The sequence below is a fragment of the Cydia splendana genome, chromosome 10, assembly GCF_910591565.1.
Source record: "Cydia splendana chromosome 10, ilCydSple1.2, whole genome shotgun sequence".
Lineage (NCBI taxonomy): Eukaryota > Metazoa > Arthropoda > Insecta > Lepidoptera > Tortricidae > Cydia > Cydia splendana.
Window position 1 is genome coordinate 10,342,865 of NC_085969.1, and position 20,972 is coordinate 10,363,836.

The 20,972-nt window shown below is 36.5% G+C and overlaps 1 protein-coding gene across 1 annotated transcript in view; it reads right to left on the reverse strand.

Annotated features, from left to right (window-relative positions):
* Positions 1–2,286: 2,286 nt before the first annotated feature.
* Positions 2,287–20,972, reverse strand: part of LOC134794272 (transcription factor collier) — a 62,640-nt gene continuing 43,954 nt past the window's right edge. The window contains exons 8-16 of the mRNA XM_063766030.1: positions 16,768–16,849; positions 13,696–13,813; positions 9,715–9,872; positions 9,187–9,313; positions 8,576–8,664; positions 8,236–8,410; positions 4,592–4,723; positions 3,653–3,946; positions 2,287–3,299 (exon numbers count right to left, since the gene is read on the reverse strand). Of these exons, the coding sequence (XP_063622100.1) occupies positions 3,298–3,299; positions 3,653–3,946; positions 4,592–4,723; positions 8,236–8,410; positions 8,576–8,664; positions 9,187–9,313; positions 9,715–9,872; positions 13,696–13,813; positions 16,768–16,849 (1,177 nt within the window). The 3' untranslated portion in view covers positions 2,287–3,297. The remainder of the gene's footprint in view (positions 3,300–3,652; positions 3,947–4,591; positions 4,724–8,235; positions 8,411–8,575; positions 8,665–9,186; positions 9,314–9,714; positions 9,873–13,695; positions 13,814–16,767; positions 16,850–20,972) is intronic.

Genomic DNA, 20,972 nt, shown 5'->3' on the forward strand with positions numbered 1-20,972 from the left:
CCTCTTGTAATATGATATGTATAGGGTAAAGTACTTTGTTGAACGTATTATTATTGTGATAAGTAACCTTATAACCTAGTAGTGATAAGAACGGAAAAAAAATAGCCTTTGTGTAAATTATTTCAGTTAATTTGGTTTTAATTTTTAGGTTGTCGGGTAAATTTTCTATTCTGTTCTAGAATTGCTATTTTCAAGAATGCAGTAAGGAGCCCCACTTTTTATATATAACGTCATAAATTCTAACAACTAGAAAGAAGAACACAAGTACTGAATTTATGAATAAGCTAACAATAAGATGACTCCTACCAAATACGCCACAACATCCGGCGAGGCGCGTGCGCCACACACGGCGACGAACTACTCATTAACAATATTGTTCCGTAATCTAGTTATATTCCGGCCAGTGTGCGCGTGGCCTTATCGAATTTCAATTAACTTGAAACGTTAATCTATGATTAACTTTTGATTGTGACCGTAAAAAAAATGGTTTTTAATGCAATCTAATGCCTATCGACCTTTACAACCTTAGCCAATTTTTAATAACCGCCTAAGACTAGTTGAAAGTGTCCCTACCTACGAAACATTTCAAAGGTTATTTATATTGTCAAGAAAAATTGCAATAGTTACGTTTTTATACAGGTATCTACATAGGTACCTAATGGAGCTGACCGTTTGGAAATGTTTTTTTTTTCTGTATCCATTAACAAAAAAAAACTTAATTGAACTACCATTTATTTATCACACCCCTAATTCAACGCTAAATTATCATAATTTCTATTTATGAACAAAAAGACTTGGAGCCATTTTAATGCTAATACACAAGTAATACGATCCCCATTCTTTAGTAGTACAATTAGGAGTAGAGATAAACCTGTGCATTATCTAGTTAGAGGCACAATGCACCCTTGTGCACAAAAATTGTTAGTTTAATATTTCAAGGGGGGCGAATGTACCATATGGGAGATATGCTTTAAAATGACGCGAGACTGTGATGGATGGGTTGGTGTTTTGAATTATATGGGCCATTAAAATTATGTTTTGTTTATAATAATTCTTATTATAAAATGATAGTAGTTATTGTCCACCCTGTAAATACCGGTTAAAGAATAATAGGAGTAGGACTGTTATAATAAATAATATTAAATAAGTTTTTAGCAAATATTTCATTTTTGTAACTTAATATTTTTTCCACAGGCAACGAATACTCATAGAGACAATTCTAAAAACCCCAAACAATTAGCTTGCGTTGTTTTATCCCAGAGTTCCTAAGGCTACCTCTTACTCTCCATCATCAGATCAGCTCGATGGTACCATAATATTGCATTTTCACCCGACTTACATATGTATGCATCTGGTTCATCAGAATTACTGGAAAGTGGGTCAAATTTAACTTGCAAGATTTGATTACGGATTTGATTACACACCGACAACGGGACAGGTAAAACAAAAAAAAACCGGGCAAGTGCGAGTCGGACTCGCACACGATGGGTTCCGTACCATAATAACGGTCACCCATCCAAGTACTGACCCCGCCCGACGTTGCTTAACTTCGGTCAAAAATCACGTTTGTCGTATGGGAGCCCCACTTAAATCTTTATTTTATTCTGTTTTTAGTATTTGTTGTTATAGCGGCAACAGAAATACATCATCTGTGAAAATTTCAGCTGTCTAGCTATCACAGATCACGAGATACAGCCTGGTGACAGACGGACGGACGGACGGACTGACGGACTGACGGACGGACGGATGGACGGATGGACGGACGGACAGCGGAGTCTTAGTAATAGGGTCCCGTTTTACCCTTTGGGTACGGAACCCTAAAAATAAGTTTGTAAAAAGTATTTGTAAATACACATTTATAATAAACAAAAGACGTATTCTGGCTGTCTGTGGTCGTGTCGTCACGTAAATTTAACCTTGCACAGTTATCTACTGGATATTCTATCTAATACCTTTAAACGAGCAATTCTTGTGTATTTATTTATTTATATGTATATATATTTCGGGGATCTCGGAAACAGCTCTTACGATTTCAATGAAATTTGCTATATGGGGGTTTTTTGGGGGCGATAAATCGATCTAGCTAAGTCTTATCTCTGGGAAAACGCGCATTTTTGAGTTGGCATATGTTTCTCTCCCAGATATTAAAGATAAATTTGACATTTCACCAAGCTGACTGGACCTGTCACTCAAATCACTTTATAATCAGTTTGTTATAAATTGCATGGGATGCTTATATTCTATATATGTTAGTACCTACATCTATTAGGTGTTGGAATAAAACCATTGTGTAAGTATAGATAACTTTAATTTTGTATTTTGTGATAATTTGTCTCCTGAACGATTACAATGTACAAATCTTATACCATAAGTATTGATAAACAATATACGTGACTACTTATTTCATATTCGGAAAGAAAAGCCATGAAAATCTCCTACACTTCAGGAGCTCTAAAGGAAATTTATATTTTTCGTATACATTGTCCTCAACTTAGACTTTTTCGTTGTTTTTTTTACCGCTCCGTAATTCCATTTTGTGGGTACATTACCAAACAGGATATGTTTTGTTTCGATTTATAGATATGATCAACATTCATGTAGGTTTACTCCGTAGACAATTTTTGTACCTTTTTCCTCACAGGATACGTTTATTTTTAACGACGAGACTGTTTTTGCATTCATAAACGATTAGGAAAATGTCACAAAATAAACCTACCGAATAAAACTTTAAGATTTACACACGAAGTCACATTCACAAAACCTAAAGCCATGAATTGAAATTAGTTCTAATAATAAGAAATTTACACATGAATTACAGTAAAATTTACAACGTTTCTTACAATAAATATATCACAGATGTTACAAAAACAAAAGACATACGATACAATCTTTCTGGTGGGTTCTGGATGCGGTGCCCGAGACTTGAGCAGGTTATTAATTTACTTTAACTTTGGGCATCAGTTATAATTTATATAAAATCTACATTGTTTTACTGATCTAGCAAAGAAACTAATAAGTGTGAGTTCCTATAATTATTCTACTATTTACATATAAAATACAACTTTATTTACAAAGTACTAAAATCAATTTACACATTACTATTTGGGTATAACATGTACGCGATGTAACAGGCGACTTTACAAGTAAGGACCATTATTTACGTTACAGGCTGTGGTTGCAATGTTACATGTTGTGTTACTTGGAGGCTAGTTGCGCCTGTTGCGCGTACTGTTGCGCGCTACACGTCGGCAGCGAGAAGGGGTTTACACTAAAAGGCGATGATACTAGACCTCCCATTCCTGTGGACAATCAAATAAAATATTAAAATTTCGCAAAAAATATGTCTAACAACACACATACATTTCCAAACCATCTCTTTAAACAATCCATATTATTTGTTATTAACCTTTATACTGAGGCACACGAACGGCTTATTATTAAATTTTATCAGCGAGAAAAGTAATAAGGTAGTTTAACTTTTAATGTAACAGAATACCTATACTAATTATTACGATTAGGTCACACAGGTCTCTTAGAGTACAACCAGAAAAGCATTGTAAGATGAGGAAAAACTAACGTAAATGGAGGAAATAAAAAAGCAAGCAAACAAATAATACAAGACAAAAGCGAATAAAATAAAAAATCTACTAACACTGAACGGCGAGATGTTGCCAGTTCTGATGATGTTGAAAATTGGCGGCGCGCGGCGGACTCTGCCTGACGACCGCAAAGGCGCTCCTTAGCTTAGTCTCTTTACTCTCCTCCCCTTTCATATCGCTCGCGGTGCATTTTGTATGAGTGTTTGCCGGACAGTCAGCCGAGCTTTTTGAATTCTCGTTTCTTTCACTGTAATGCCCGCTATCTTTCGTGTTATACGCGTTATAGTGGTGATGGTCAGATGATAAATGTCCATTCAGGTTCGCCGGATGATACGGGCCCAGGGACACTGGACGGGATAAAAACAGGGGTTAACACAAAGCGTTTTAGACAAACAAGCGTGCAAGCGTGGTGAATGTGAACTTAAAGGCTGTGTTGACTCAGTGAGCCCTGAATGACACCTTGGGTAGATTTACTATATGATAAAAGAAATCAAACTCGTTATAGGCAACTTTTGTAGCAAGAATTAGTTAAGATTGTCTAGCACAAATTATATTTACGATAATAGGTATACTAATTATTTTTACATAATTTAATGAATATGAAATAACAAAAAATATAGAACGAGAACTGAAATAAAGAGATAGACATCAAGCAGTAGATAAGAGTTAGTTACTGACTATAAACAAAATACTACTATACTCACCCAAGTGCTGCCTGAAGAAGTCAACATGACCAGACCCATGGACACAGTAGCAAGGTGAGATGAGTAGAACTTTCGTAATAATATGTATAATTACTACCTTCTCACTGCAGCTGGTGTTAAAGAGTAACTTTGGTAACGAAACCATAAATTTTTTAGAGCTTACTCTTGACATAAGCAGCGCGGTGTTCTGCTAGAGATGAGTGTACAACTGTACAATGCGATGACAGGAATACTGGTAGTGTTACAACTACGATTGATGAGAGAGTCATTATGTCACATGAAACTCACTCGAGGTAGTGTTGAAGAGCGACGTCGGCGGCGCGGGGTAGTGTTGAGGGTGCGGGTAGGACGCGGCGTGGGGGGTAGACGCGGCCGAGCAGTACCGGGGAGACACCGACCCGCCGCTCCTCGCGTACTCCTCTAAAAGAAAAAGCCTGGGGTCAACACGAAATTATCGTTAGGCTTCAGTTGTACTCGCCAACGAGGTTAAATATGAATCATAATTATGCTAAATTGGTTATGTGGTAGTACAGTCAGGCAGGAGAAGTTGCTAAGCGGGCCAGGTGTTCAAAATGATCTTGACGCGACTTTATTGTTAAGAAAATACTCTTATTTTCTTAACAATAAAGTTAATATTTTCTAATCAATTCACGCTCTCGTGTCAAGGTTATTTTGAACACCTCGCCCGCTCAGCAACTTCTCCTGCTGACGTACCAGAATTCGCCATAACCCATATGAACGTAACAGATTTATGTAGATTTGAGATAATGGTTGACTTATACGGTATGGTACTTGCATAGCATAGCACTCTAAATCTATACATATAATAAAGCTGAAGACGGTCGAAAGTCTGTACAGAGATATTTGAAAAAAAGTTGGCTGGGGATACTTAGAATCGATAACAGAACACGTTCCAAAAGGTTTTAGAATTTTTGTCTGTTTGTCTGTTTATCTGTTTATCTGTTTGTCTGTTTATTTGAACGCGCATCACGTGAAAACGGCTGAACGGATTTTGATGAAAACTTTACTAATCTGTCGAGAAAATCCCCGGCCAGGTTATAGGCTATAAAAATTCAACCCCTAAAAGGGGGGGTAGCCACAACACTCGATTGACTTAAGTTTGCCCCTGAATCTTATGGCGCTACTTAGGAAGGAGGGGCAAACTTTTTCAAATATGTGCTACCACTATTGAGTACCCTGGTAAACTAACAGATGGCGCTGAATTTAATACGTTGTGACATGAATAAGCTACCGAGGAAAGATTTTGCCAAATTAACTCTAAGTTTAGAAGACACGGATATCAACAAAAATAATTGAATAATTATGTTGATTTAATAAATTAATAATATATCGAAAAATGTTCGCGCTCGCTTCGCTCGCGTTTTCAATAACTTTCTAAGATATGGCGACTGCAGCAGCATTACTCTGTTGCAACGTTACTGCTGCAGCACTATCAATTTTCGTGATAAAATGATGTGATTGATTTCCATATTAAAAGTAAAAATTTACAACTGTCTATCAAATTGCGTTTTTATACCGAAAAATTTTCGCGCTCGCTTCGCTCGCGTTTTTAATCACTTTCTAAGCTATGGCGACTGCAGCAGTATTACTCTGTTGCAACGTTGCTGCTGCAGTACTGTCAATTTTCGTGATAAAATGATGTGACTGACTTCCATACTAAAAGTAAAAATGTACAACTGTCTAACTGTCTATCAAATTGCGTTTTTATATCGAAAAATTTTCGTGCGCGCTTCGCTCGCGTTTTCTATTACTTTCTAAGATATGGCGACTGCAGCAGCATTACTCTGTTGCAACGTTACTGCTGCAGCACTATCAATTTTCGTGATAAAATGATGTGATTGATTTCCATATTAAAAGTAAAAATTTACAACTGTCTATCAAATTGCGTTTTTATACCGAAAAATTTTCGCGCTCGCTTCGCTCGCGTTTTCAATAACTTTCTAAGATATGGCGACTGCAGCAGCATTACTCTGTTGCAACGTTGCTGCTGCTGTACTGTCAATTTTTGTCATAAAATGATGTGACTGACTTCCATACTAAAAGTAAAAATGTACAACTGTCTAACTGTCTATCAAATTGCGTTTTTATATCGAACAATTTTCGTGCTCGCTTCGCTTGCGTTTTCTATTACTTTCTAAGATATGGCGACTGCAGCAGCATTACTCTGTTGCATCGTTACTGCTGCAGCACTATCAATTTTCGTGATAAAATGATGTGATTGATTTCCATATTAAAAGTAAAAATTTACAACTGTCTATCAAATTGCGTTTTTATACCGAAAAATTTTCGCGCTCGCTTCGCTCGCGTTTTCAATAACTTTCTAAGATATGGCGACTACAGCAGCATTACTCTGTTGCAACGTTGCTGCTGCTGCACTGTCAATTTTCGTGATAAAATTATGTGACTGCTCTATCAAATTGCCTATTTATATCGAAAAAATTTCGCGCTCGCTTCGCTCGCGTTTACAATCTATTTCTAAGATGTGGCAACTGCAGCAGCACTACTCTGTTACAACGTTGCTGCTGTAGCACTGTCAATTTTCGTGATAAAATGATGTGACTGATTTCCATACTAAAAGTAAAAATGTACAACTCTGCCTATCAGATTGCGTTTTTATATCGAAGAATTTTCGCGCTCGCTTCGCTCGCTTCGCTCGCGTTTTTAATCACTTTCTAAGCTATGGCGACTGCAGCAGTATTACTCTGTTGCAACGTTACTGCTGCAGCACTGTCAATTTTCGTGATAAAATTATGTGACTGATTTCCATACTAAAAGTAAAAATGTACAACTGTCTATAAAATTGCGTTTTTATATCGAAATATTTTCGCGCTCGCTTCGCTCGCGTTTTCAATAACATTCTAAGATATGTTAAGGTGACATTCGTGTGGCGACTGCAGCAGCATTAGGTACTCTGTTGCAACGTTACTGCTGCGGCACTGTCAATTGTCGTGATAAAATGATGTGATTAATTTCCATTCTCAGCTGTAATGCGGCAATGAACGTCACTCAATTAACCAAAAAAATTCAATGTAATCTTGATGACCCTAGGGAGAGGGAGCACCATGGTCTAGAAATGCTTAGGGCATCAAAATATGTTAATCCGGCACTGGTCGTTTGCAGAGTCAAACGATTTGGGACTCGCATTTTATACGCATTACCATGCATTCCCGAAAAAAATTGAATCATTCCCGAAAGTCTCGCAACGCATTGAGGTTACAAGGGGCACGTGGTCTTCCTCAGGAGTCTGAAGAAGACCACGGTGAGTGGCGGTCTAGCCAGGCAGGCCGCTTCGCTTTCGCTCTCGCGCGTATATACCTTAAGGGGCCCACTGATTAACAGTCCGTCGGACGGTATCGGCCTGTCAGTTAGAACAAAATTTTGACAGTTCCGAACAACTGACAGGCCGATACCGTCCGGCGGACTGTTAATCAGTGAGCCCCTTTACGGCTTAGGTACTGTATCGTCCTATATACACCTACTACTCTGTCGTTTAAGTCACGTGTAAAATTTAAATAAGGGCGAAAAAACTATTGACTTTGGAGTGTAGTTTTATTTAGTGGTACCTAATTGTAAAATATTTTATCTGGACTACAGTCCTCTAGCAATCCATCTGTCAACTTTACTTCAAGTTCCGCCTCCAGGGGAGAGGGAGAGAAATTAGGATTAGAAATTAGCCGCTTACTGACACAGACCGAATTCCACGCGGGCGGAGCCGCGGGCACAGCTAGTCTTAAATAAATGGAAGACTGAAAGACTCGAAGTTCAACTTAGCAAATGTAATTTAGCTAAAATCGCTCCAAGTAGATACGCAAGGTTCATTTTGAAATGGAATCTTTCAATGGTTGTGGATTTATTTCGTTGAATCAGTTTCATAATGAAAGTTCTAAGTTATATAAAGAACGATGTCTCACCTTCAGTCCACTGCGATGCTGCCGTATCCTGGACGCTGACAGCTAGCTGGCCCGTGTAGGAGTTGAAAGGCATGCTCGCGGGTGGGGACCGAGGCGCGCCCAGACCGAGCTGGTTGTTTCTAGGCATGGAGTACAACGCTTCTGCCAAGTCTGCTGCTCTTTTTAGGATTATTTCCTGGGGAAGAATTTGTGTTTTGAGTGCTGATGGAACAATACATTTTTCTTATTTATCGGAACTGTTTGAAGAGTGTCATGTTTACAACTTTGAATGTACCTAATATCCTTCGATTCTATGATATATTTTTTTTAATATTTCCAAAAGGTGTTTTTGTTAACATACCTTCGGTAACTTCTCCGGGTCGCCAGGATGCCTCGGTATGAGCTTCTGTAGCCTCTGAAACCCGTAATCTATCGTCGGCTCGTTCAGCGCTGCTATGCGGAACAAGAAAAACAGAATCAATCATTAGTTAGCCCACTACCAAATGAAAGCCTAATTGATGGATCGTGCAAGATTGCGTTCGAGTTGCCGAATTACTGTTTTTTGGTGAAGATTTTTGTTTTGCTAAGATTGGGAAAGTATTTATTTTTATGCGTTTGATTGATGGAGCGACGATTTGGATCAATATTTAGATTGTACAGTACCAAAATATGTTCGAAGCTCGGGATAGGTAGTATGTATTTTCATACTACATATATTTGACTATTTCCTTAAGACAGTGTTGAATAATATAGAGCTCAATATTTTGAGTCTTAACTGGAAGATCAGTTGGGGATATAATGAAAAAGTGGAAATATCTTAAATCAACAAACCTTTACGAGAAGAAGAACCCTTAGGAGAAGAATAACTTTTAGGATTGCTCTTAAAAATTTGTTCTATCAAAAGGGATGTATAGCCAGGATAAGCAGCGCTGATTATGTATCAGAGAAGGATGTATAGTGTCAATTACTCACAAACATAGACGAATCTGCCCGGCGCCCCCTTGCAGAACTGCTTGCTTTTGTACGATAGGGTCACTTCCACGACGCCAGGTATGTGTCTCGGCGGCGTCTGCACCCGGATCGCGTGCGACGTTATTAACTGATGAAGGTGCAATTATTGTAAATAATAAGGAAAATATAGCTGAGTAGCCTCGTAAACAATGGTAATGATTCGAGGAAGTGATATTAAAGACTTAGCGTTGACCAAGAAAATAAAGCACACCCATAGTTTTCTTGAAACAAATAGGTAGGTAAGTATATTACATTTTTATTTAGAGAAATTTTATATTATGTAATATGTTATATGAATGTCATCAATGACTTTTTTTGGTGCTAACCAATTTTAAAATTGGTTAATTCTTTAATATCGTATTAATATTTAATATTAATAATATTGAAACTTTGACGCCTAATTTAGGCATCAAAGTTTCAACTCCACCTTTATACTTAATTTTGAGTCTTATTATGTATGCAAACACATTTTGAGACTAAATAGCTCACCTCACTCCAAACCAGCATCGTGCCGAAAACGACCTGCAATCCATCGAAGAAGTTGTCCCCTACGATGATGACTGTTGAGCCGCCTGACGTCCACCCCTCACTGGGAGAGATCGCTTTTATGCACGGAGTCGCCACGGGCAGTGGGGGATATAGACCCGCTGTGGAATAATTATACTTGGTAAATAATTATTGACATTGTTAGTGAGGGATAAAGTAAAGGTTGGATAGGTACCGTTGCAATATTTGAAATGCAAAAAAATCAATTCAATCAAATTCAAAATCTTTTGTAGTTAGGTGGTTAAAATTTTCTACACGTACACCTTTGACATACGTACTATTTTATTTAAATATTTTCAAGGCAAGAAAATAAAAAAATATATCTGTACATATTTATGTAGCTAAAACTTTCAGTTCAACTTTCTTTCAATATTTTTATCTCAATCATTTCACCCAACGACATCCAGTTGTGAACCAATTATTAAAAAGTGTAGCTCTACAGGCACATATGTATAATTCAGAAATGTTGACTTTAAAACAAATATATTTTCATCAAACTACAACTAACCCGTTCCAAATTTTACAAACATTTAAACGGCTTCCAAACTCCTTTTCAAACTAAGCAGGAGCATAGGCTGAATGTACGTCTTACAACTCAAAAGTTGAATAAACGCCAGACCACTAAAACTCATTCCATCCTATTTGAACGTTTATCTTTGACTGTTTCAAAAAAAGGACAATTGCAGACCGTAAAAGTTAGTTTCCACTGTTGACAAAGACTGAAACACGATGCAGTGATAATTGAAAACGAAATGTAATGATATGTGTTAAAGTTAAAGATTGCATGTCATTTAATGGTTGTTATGACGTTGTTGACGTTGTAGTTGGAATGCAAGAAGGTTGTTGCGAGGGGGATACGCGCCGTAAGACAAGGGGGAGAAATCTCGCGAACAAAACGGCGCGGTAATAAAGACGAGAAGAGAAAGTGAATTTAAGGGGACGAAAGAAGATTACGCCCGAGGTTCTTTTTTTAATTTGACTAATAATAAAATCTCGTTGTTCATTACATTCATGTTGTACATAATATTTAAGAAATGCCATGCATATGCATATAAAATGTTTTTTCTGGCCATAGTATAAAATTATAGTTGTGTTTATATTAGTAACAGAAAATCTAAAATAAACTACAAAATATTAATTTATAAAAATCAGTAAAGCCACAAAATGCAAAATGAAAATTTTAATAAAACCTTACCTGATAGACTATATCGATTTGCGCAAATTATACATACTGATGTTTCTTTTTTGTTATTTGGTTAACAAAGTCAAAATTCATCAATCGACCACGTTAAAGGTTATTCTAAACTTTAGTTTAGTTTAGCTATTCTTAAAGAATACTCAAAAGTTGTCGTAGGCGTTAGCCTGCGATGGGACTTTAAACCAAACTCGAACAAAGATCAAATTAGACAGAAAACTGGCAAGTCTTTACTGAATACATTAAAGGGGGAAACAAAGCGTGAAATTCCGAAGGTTCCGTAGTAAAGCTAACAGAAAGTACTTGTGCAAATTTTCTCGTTCGCACCGCGTAATCCCTTCGAGTCGGTTTCACGCCGTCTGGCCTCTCGCAAACTTTACACGCAAACACAAAGTGGAGAGGATTCTTTAATCGCTTTCATTAAGTTGACCTTTTTTATTTTTCTACTACTATTCACAATATCTCGTGATAAAGGTATGCCATGTTAAATAAGATATTAAAGGATGATAATATGATTGTGTGCTATTAATGTATATTAATGCATTTGCTAATTGATAGTCCTCTATTACTGTAAAGAGGTTCGATATCATGTCTAATAGCGAGCCTCTTATCTTAAGGTACCCATTAAATTTTAATAATAATAGTAGATTGTTAACCAAGGGTTGAAAGGCACCCATTTCTGTCGAGGTAGTTTGGCGCTCGAACGCAGTGAGAGCGCCAATAGTCCGAGACGGAAATGGTGCCTTTCACCCGAGTTAAACACTCTACTTTTCATATCGAATGCGAGGAAACCAAACAAGACAAGGCAATTTCGCGAAATCAGTAATTGAAGTACTTACCTAATAGACCTACGGCCATGATTTTTTCCTTAGGACTTACTTGCAATCGGAGACTTTACATGTGTGAAGATTAATAACCCTAGCGAAAATCATTTAGATTGCAATATTTACGAAAACACATTTTTTAACAAACTGCAGTAATTTTAAAATTATTTGTTCATTATAGTATGAAAATCAGCGGGATTGCCTCTTACTTTTTAATTTTATACTTTTTCGTTCTAAAAGCCGCAACAGACTACCGGACCGCACCGCGACCTTGGTGCGCCGCACCACGTAATAACATAATAAAAGTATTTTAAATAATAAATAATAATATAAGACATTTTTATCTTGTACTTTATTTTATTTTCATGAATATAGTGGTAAATAACTTTAAAAACCCATTTAATAACGTACAAACGTTTAACTGTGGCTGTATACGATTCTGCCTTTGCTCATTTACGCAAGGGTAAGGTTTAAAAAAATATTTTTGGTGTATTCCTTTTGGTTCCCGCCTTATGAAATCGAGTAAATAGAATTCAACGAAAGAAATCAAGAATAATTTGTTTTTAACAATTTACTTACATCATTTTTTATAAAAAAAAGGATCAACGTGGGATTAGTAAAATTAAACAATTACCAATTGTTCCAGGCGAGGAAATAAAGACACTATTTTTCCATTTTGTTTCCACACAGTTGTTCGTGGGACGGGGACGCAGAGGAGCACACCACTTTTCTGCGCTAGAGCATAAACGTATCACTTTCTGCGCACCTTTTAGAACAACAACGACCCACTTTCAGAGCGTGAGATATGAAAATATTATTTACTACATGACATTAAAGATCTCCAAATGGCCTCTACATGTTAGATCTATATCCTCATGCAAGCCTACCAAAAGACCGGGACTTGTAGGCCCGTGAAATTCAAAATATAATTTAAGTGTTCGTGCCCCGAGTTAGCACACGTATGATGATGATGTTCAATTGAATATTTGTGTCCTATTTTTGTATTAGGTAATAGTTTATTTACATATTCTAATTCGTTATCAAATTTAGGTATCATATGAAATAGAAAAAATCTAAAGAATCGAATCAAAAGAATATACTATAGCTATCGCTTATTGTACAATATAGCTATTATTAGAATTCATCTTTTTGCGAACTGACATGTCACTTTTGGCCTTCTAATGTCACAAATCTGAAACGCAGAAGATCACAAATATTTTTTTCCTGCACCAAATAGCCACAAAAAAGTAACATAGAAATTAAAAACTTTTTTAACTAAACGAAAAATAACGACATAATTCTTGTTCCAATGTTTCCGCAAACCTCGACCTAATTCATTACTCCGAAACGTCGTATAAAACATCCCTAACAATGATCTCAAAGTATTCTTTTTTTCAGAGCATAATTCCGCACTAAATTATCCCTACTCGCTTCATGCTCGCTTCAACACCCCTACCTCCTCCCACCAACTTCTTTGCGAAATGTCTACTTTGATTCCTTGCATACAAATGACTAACTTTATATTATGAATTTTACACTGTTCTGTTTGATCGACTGTGAGTTTATTTAAATTACATATTGACATTAAAGGGTCTCTTTTGTATCACATCATGCGTTTTGTAGGACAAAAATAAAGTTGCCAACTTCCGGTCTTCGTTTTCAAGAACATGTTATTAATTTTCCTTTTAATTCGTAATCACTGCACCATGAGAAGGATTTTTTGATACTTTAACATTATTAACTTTAACAATGTATACATAACAGCTTTTCGTTACACACTTTTCCAAAAGCATTATAAAAATATAACTGGCCAGTATTTATAACTTAGCAGTTTAATTACTGGCCACAAATAAAAAAAAATAAAAAACAAAAACGTACAAGTGGTGTCGGAGGCGGCGTCAATACCTTCAGTCGGGTCGAGCCGCTTGGCGCGCCGGCCGTGCTTGCTGTTGTTGTGGACGAACATGTTGTCCGATATCGCCAGCAGCGGACCGTCGACCATCACTTGCGTTGATATTACCACCTGGAAGAAAATGCTAATTCAATGAAAATACACACATACATATAAAAAATATCAAAAAAACGGTCTCTATTGGGCTTTCAGGGGATAAATTCGATATCGTTTAATTAAATCTCGTGACATCGCCCATTACCTATACGATGATTTCAAATGGTTTAAGCAGGTATGATCACTTCAACTTATTCAAGTCTCACAAAATGTATTACCAATTGTAAATTGTGTTTCAATTCTTGGGACTTGTGACTATGACTATTTCACAGTCTTTAAGTATTTGCATCTCCCGTTCTTATTTTTGTACCTACCAACATTTATTTCGAACTGAAGTTCAAGATCACAAAAACTACAGTCAACCAAAAATAAAACCCTCGATTGAGTGCGACCGTCGTCTATTTATCACACACCTACACACACATACACGCGGGGCCCGAAAGGGAGAGTCCCTTGGGAGGAGGAGCCAGTGTCTCGGGGCCCAAATGGACGAACTCTTCCAATAGATATGCACTTCCTTGCATCGTGTGGTGGTGTGCGTGCGTTTTGATCGACGGCCAATCGATATGTTTATGTAGTGGATTGTATTGGGGAGGCTTTTAGGTTTTTAAGTTTGCGTAATGGCAGGTTTACATAATGTTCACAGGATGTCTAAAAAATAAGTGCATTCCCGTTGCCAGGGAGGTTTTGGGATTATACTGAGCAACTTTTACTATGGGACCAACCTTGTTGCTCAGTATAATCCCAAAACCTCCCTGGCAACGGGAAAACAGTTATTATTTAGCCATCCTGTAGATGGTACATTTATTTCACAATGCTTGTAACTATTTTTGAACATTGAAAACAAGTTTATAAGAATAGGTACGTTCATTGGCATTAGAAACACGATTTATAAATGATACTAATGGGTACTATCGCGTTGTTATCAAACACACGAGTGTTTATTAGTTTTTATTTGAGATTCAACAACTTAATTTTATACTTTTATTATGAAATGTAACCAAAAGCTTTAAATTCAGTAGTCCATCAAAACAAGATACCGAATATGCCCTTAAACGGATCCCTACTATTTTTGTTACATCCTGTATATACTTAATACGAGTAGCTTGAAGTTACTTTTTAATGAGACATTTTCTTTGCTAAATACCTATAATTATCTAGGTTGTAATACCCCTTGAACTTTTACTTTTACACATTAGGCTTTCATTTTCAACTGGTGTGTTTATATTCTTATACACAATATACCTTTCCACACACTATATACATAGGTATAGACAATCTTACCCTTGAAACGTTGGGGTACGACCACTGAATTATTCAATGACACACAGAAAGCCCATACATACACATAACCATCACACAACTACCAACTATGTGTGTATAGCAGTAAGTTCTATATTTGTACCAAGTTTTCAAAGAGGGCACGTAAGACAAATATGTCTTAGCGAACTGAAGCAAATTTGTACTCATAAGTAACTGAATGCACCTTTACCGTGTCGCGTTAGGGGTGTCACTAATTAGTTTCTGCTTCTTTAAGTCGGTAACTATGAAATATTATGATTTATTTGCTTTAACGCTATATGCACTCAATTAAAAGTTAGCAACAAAGGATTGTAGAAAGGGTAATAAACAAGCACTCGTGCAAAAAACAAATAACCAATTATAAAAAATAAGCGAGCACGGTCGGGTTGTAAGTAAATAAATAAACTCGTATAAATAAATTTAATTTCATCCCTCCCCCAAATTGGAGCCGCTTCAAATATTCAAGAGTCGTGAACGCAACCCTTCCTACTCGTACAGTTAAGGGCGATGCTATTGTATGTGACAAGTGAAGAGCGGGCAAGTCACTACCGTCTTGTTGTATGTATACTAACACATTACAAGCGATTGACTAAAGGTATTAAATATTATTTTTCGTAAACTATTTGGTGGTGTAATTTTATAATATCAATTATACGTCAGACAAAAAGATTTGATATGCCTTGCCTTCAAAACTTAATTTAGATAAATACAAAAAGCGTAAGCGTAAAAGAAAGCACGTATGATGTATACAGTAAGCACCAAGTAGGTATCATTCCAGGTTATATTAACTAATATTAAAGACCTGTCTCTTTATATTCTGTGACAGAAAACTTAATCTGTAAATAAAAAGGTACGTTTCTTATGTTGATAATTATTACAGACAGTAGTTATTAATTACAACTAATGAGAGTTTCGAAGAGTTTAACAACTCCAACCCGCGAAAGCTCGTGACCTACGACGATGCCAAGCAGACAGTCGTGTAGGAACGCGGCAATTTTTCCTGACGTCTGGTAAACAAGCGACCATTTACCCGTCTACCGTGAATAATTATCGCTCCAGACCTTGAAACCATGTGTGTGGTAACCTTGGACTATTTCCTTTAGTTCACTAACTTTCGCTAAAATTAAAGGGGCCCACTGATTACCAGGCTCCGGACGATACCAGCCTGTTAGTTAAACGCAGAATGTGACAACTTCGAACAACTGACCGGCTGATATCGCTCGGCGAACTGGTAATTTGTGGGCCCCTTAAAACCTGACCTCATCCTCGATTCCCTCGAACAAAAACTGAAATTCCTTGTACAGTTACAATAAGTTTAGATAACATTTATTTCAAACTAATCGACATTAAAAAGTTTCATACTGACTGCATCAATTGTTTTCAATGAATTGCACAATTAGGTAGGTACACATATTCAATATATGTGTACCTACCTAGTTGTGCAATGTCACATTAAATCACTTACTACTTAAAATCAAAAAATATATGAAAATAAAATAGTTGTCTGGTATATTCAATAGACGTAAAGACTTTTTGGTGGCAGTTAACCAAATCGGTAGCTATTTTTAGGGTCCTGTTAGCCAAAATGGCAGAAACGGAAATTAAGAGCGTTCTTTGATTTAGTGAAAGTGTGAGATGGCGAAGATTGTGTAGGTGTGGTAACTTACTTGAAATCTTCTCATATCTCTAGGGTTGCCGGCATTCTTCAAACAATTTTGATTGCACTTTAAAAAGAACTTCAGGAAAAATCTGAAACAAAGAATATTAAATTAGCAGATGCACAGATGTTATACTGATATATAGCTGAGTAAACTCTAGTGGTTACATGGGTTATGGGTATTTACTATTTATGCGCACCTTGATTAAAATAATTTACTACCAAATATTTAGCGAAAAAATGTTGTTTTAAGCTAATTTTAAAACGTATTGGTCAAAACTAACGATTGGAAAAAAAATACTTTGAGTTTCAGGCTCATGGGGAAAATTAAATTAGGTAGGTACCTATGCGGAAAATTACATGCGAGGTGAATCAGCAATAAGAAAATCTACAGCAATTTATAACACACTTCAAAAGAGATTAACTAAATAAATTACTATTAGATTGTTAGTGTCTTGGCCAAAATCGGCGATACATGATTTTTTATTTGGTTTTCAGAGCACTTTATGAATGAACAGTTTCTCCGAACACCGGAGGTTCGGAGCGATAAAACTATGTCACCTAATGGCAGCACAGCTGTTTCCACTTTACACCGTACACCCATATTAGGCATTAATTTGTTTCTGCTGTTCACGAATTTGTTTACCGCCTTCCGTTCTGTTTTTGCTCCATTAACGCCAATAGTGTCAACTTAATAGCCACTTCAACTGCTTCGATACTTCGAGGTGATTTTAAAATTATGCCCATTCATTTAGCCGTTCACGTAAAAGATTTTTACGCATTTTTATTGTTTCGAAAATATTTGGCAATAATAAGTCAGGTTAGGTGTGCGTTTATTTTTTTTCTTATTTAATATTTTAGTAAAGTAAAGTGCCTTTAGTTGGTACCTACTGATTCTGATATCATCAAGCCGGTGTTCAAGGTTTTTTAAACACCTTTACATAGTACAAGCTTGATTATACAATCAAAGAACAAACCGCATTTTATTCTCTCCAGTGAAAACTTCGAAACGCAATCAAACAATTTCGATACGAAAGTCGATTGGAACTATCGGCGTATCGGATTACACACAATAGCAGAACTTTACCACCTTATTTTATATTGGATTAACTCAAAAGTACTCTTTATTCGTACGTAGATAAGGGTGTAGGGAGGTGTATTGTTAAGTTTGGTGCGTAACGTTGGGCGTACGATCAGGCGGGCGATCGCGATGAATGCTTCAGCGGAAATATTTTACATGGCCGCGGGCAACGCCGCTGCCGAATATTGTTGTGCCAACAGATGGATGCATATAGAGCTGATGCAACGCCTTCGAGTGCGACATTAACGGCTAATAATTTAACACCTTCGTATCCAACAAAAACTTGAGATATTTTCGAACACTTCCTTCTTAGTCAGCACCTCAATGCTAACAATGAGAATCATAAAACCTGATGATACAGCTATTTAATCGGATGATATGCTTCCGAAAGGCTAGCTTTGAGGCGTTTTAGTGCATTCAGATCTGGATATTGTAATATAGGTATATATTTATATATATATGCTTTAAGTAAACTTTAATCTACCCGTAAATTGATGTACAAATGGCCAGTAGAATTATTTAGCTTCAGTTTAAATTACGCTACTTTATGTCCAAAACGCCACGGAGATTCCGCTACGTCGTATACGTTATACGCAGATAGGTAGATGGAGCTTTCGTGTGTCAGCTCATTATACTTAAGTCACGTGTTTAATTAATATCTTTGTTTAAACAAGGGGTGGTCATAACTGCTCCTAGTATTCCCCAAAAAACGAACCAGATATGAACCGTGTAGTATTTGCTCCGCCCGCGGCGGCACATCTGTTCGCATTATTTATGTTAAACACCTTATGTCACAATATCGCGAGTTAGAGTTTACCTACTGCAATGACAAGTAAAAGTAAAGACTGGTGCTCTTTCGATATATCGAAACGTTCAGTCTCTATACAAAGTTCCTGGCAAATATGCCGGTATGACGCTAGGTCAAAGAAGAAGATTGAAGTAGCGTTCACAAAATTATTATACTTCACATGACGTTCGAATATGTTTTGTAAAGTAGAGTACTATGAACTCGTCCTGATATCTTACCTAATGCTATCAAATTTTACACAGATCTATGTAGAACCTAAAATGTAATAGGTAGCTATATTTATATAAAGTTTGACAATGATCCCATAGACCCATAGATTACAGTAACACATTACGTTACACTATTGACAGATCAAATCTAATCAGATGAATTGTCAGTACGATCCGTGCAAGTCCTCATACGAGTTCATATGTTGAAGTTAAACACACAAAAAAAACAACACACAATAAAAAATATAAGCGGTTATTTACTTCGCTAAGTGGTGTATAGCCACTCCGTCTACCATAAAAACTTGGTTTTCAATAAATTTCTTATTCTTGAGATTTCTTATCACAATACCTAATTTTCATGACTGACTAGAGATGGCTTCTTGTATTGGTAGGATTACCTTTAAGCAGCTTTAGATATTTTTTTTCGTTTATTTCCATTAAAGACATTATTTACCTAAACATTACTTCTTCTTATTACTTACTTGTCTCTAGTACTGTCAACCGACACCGGCGGAATGAATGGAGATTTTATTTAGAATGTGCGGAGTGAATGAATGGAGTTGAGAAGCGCCGAGCTTTTGAACTGGCTACGTTTATCTTTATGTGGAATGTATGAGATATTCAGGCATAAAATGTAAGTAGGTACCTATCGTATTTAACGCGGAAACCGCCTGTTATATGTGTCTATCTCTAATATACACTGATTTAAACTTTCACGATTATTAAACATTATCAAACTACACAACGGGACTTAATCGCGTATTTAAGTTTTAAGATTTACCTCCGACGTTTCGAGGACGACGTTGTCTATCTCTATAGTCTGTATCTTTAGGTATTTAAATAAAAGTAAAGAAAATCTACCCTCAAATGGCTCCTTAAGCCAGTTGAGGCTAGATGAAAACATTACATGATCAAATAATGTAGGTAAAAGTTAGGTCGTTCCACTGAACGCCTGGATCTGTCACTACAGATCCAGGCGCTTTTGTATTTGGTTGGTTGGTTTGGTTTGGTTGGTATTTGGTACCAATAAATGTTATAACTACCCGAAAATTTACAACTTATTTGTTTACTTTTATTTAAATACCTAAAGATACAGAGTATAGTATGTACAGTCAAGTGTAAAAATATGGGTGCACAAATCATACTCAAAAATATGTCCCATAGCTTTTATGTCAGCAAATTAAGAACTATGGGACATATTTTTGAATAAGTTGTCTACACCCATATTTTTACACTTGACTGTACCTAGGGTATTCTTACTGAAATGTTCCCTAAATAGTACATATATCTACCGCATTGTACCATTGTAGATATTAGGTATCTAACTACCTACTGTTTAACACATTGTTTGCAAGCTGTATTACCATGTTTACAGTGTTCAAAGGTAATAAATAAAGTAGATAAAAGGCCTAGTAAGATCATTATCAGTGGTAATTCGATTGATTTGTACACATCATTAAACTGTGTTAATTCCAAAAAGTAAAAGTAAAAGACACAACTTACCTGTAGGAACAATCATTATGTAGCTACCTACATAATACCTACATCGCTCTGAAACGAAAGGCGGCTGTGGATAAGTTGCTACTGGTATAAATAAATACTTATCACACATGACAACCGATAATAAAATAGGTAACTTTTACCAGAAACGTCACAAATCATTATGAACTTTCATTTAAAAATGCAAAATATCAATGCACCTTGCACTTACAAAGAGCGCCGAACCATAAAAATGGAACCGGAAAAATCCAGTTAAGACCACCATTAATATCCTAGAGGGTCACCGACAGCACATTCCTCAGTACGTGGTGACCACTAAGTCCAAGCCCTATATTGCAAAACCTGCCAAGCGTCCAACTTAAGCAAGCTTGTATAACTGGGACCGTGAGTTATATATCAAGTATACGTAAACAGAGACTGGCATATACTGGTTTTGGTAAGTCGAATGCTTGCGAGGCGATGGTCATAATAGTTTAAGAGTAACGGCGAGGGCGGTAAGTGATATCTATGGCAGCCTTGATTTTAATAAGAAGGCTCTAAGCATAGAAAGGGGATACTGAAATATTGGGCCGAGAACATGGATAAAAAATGTATTGCAGGCCCTCTTGGAATCTAGT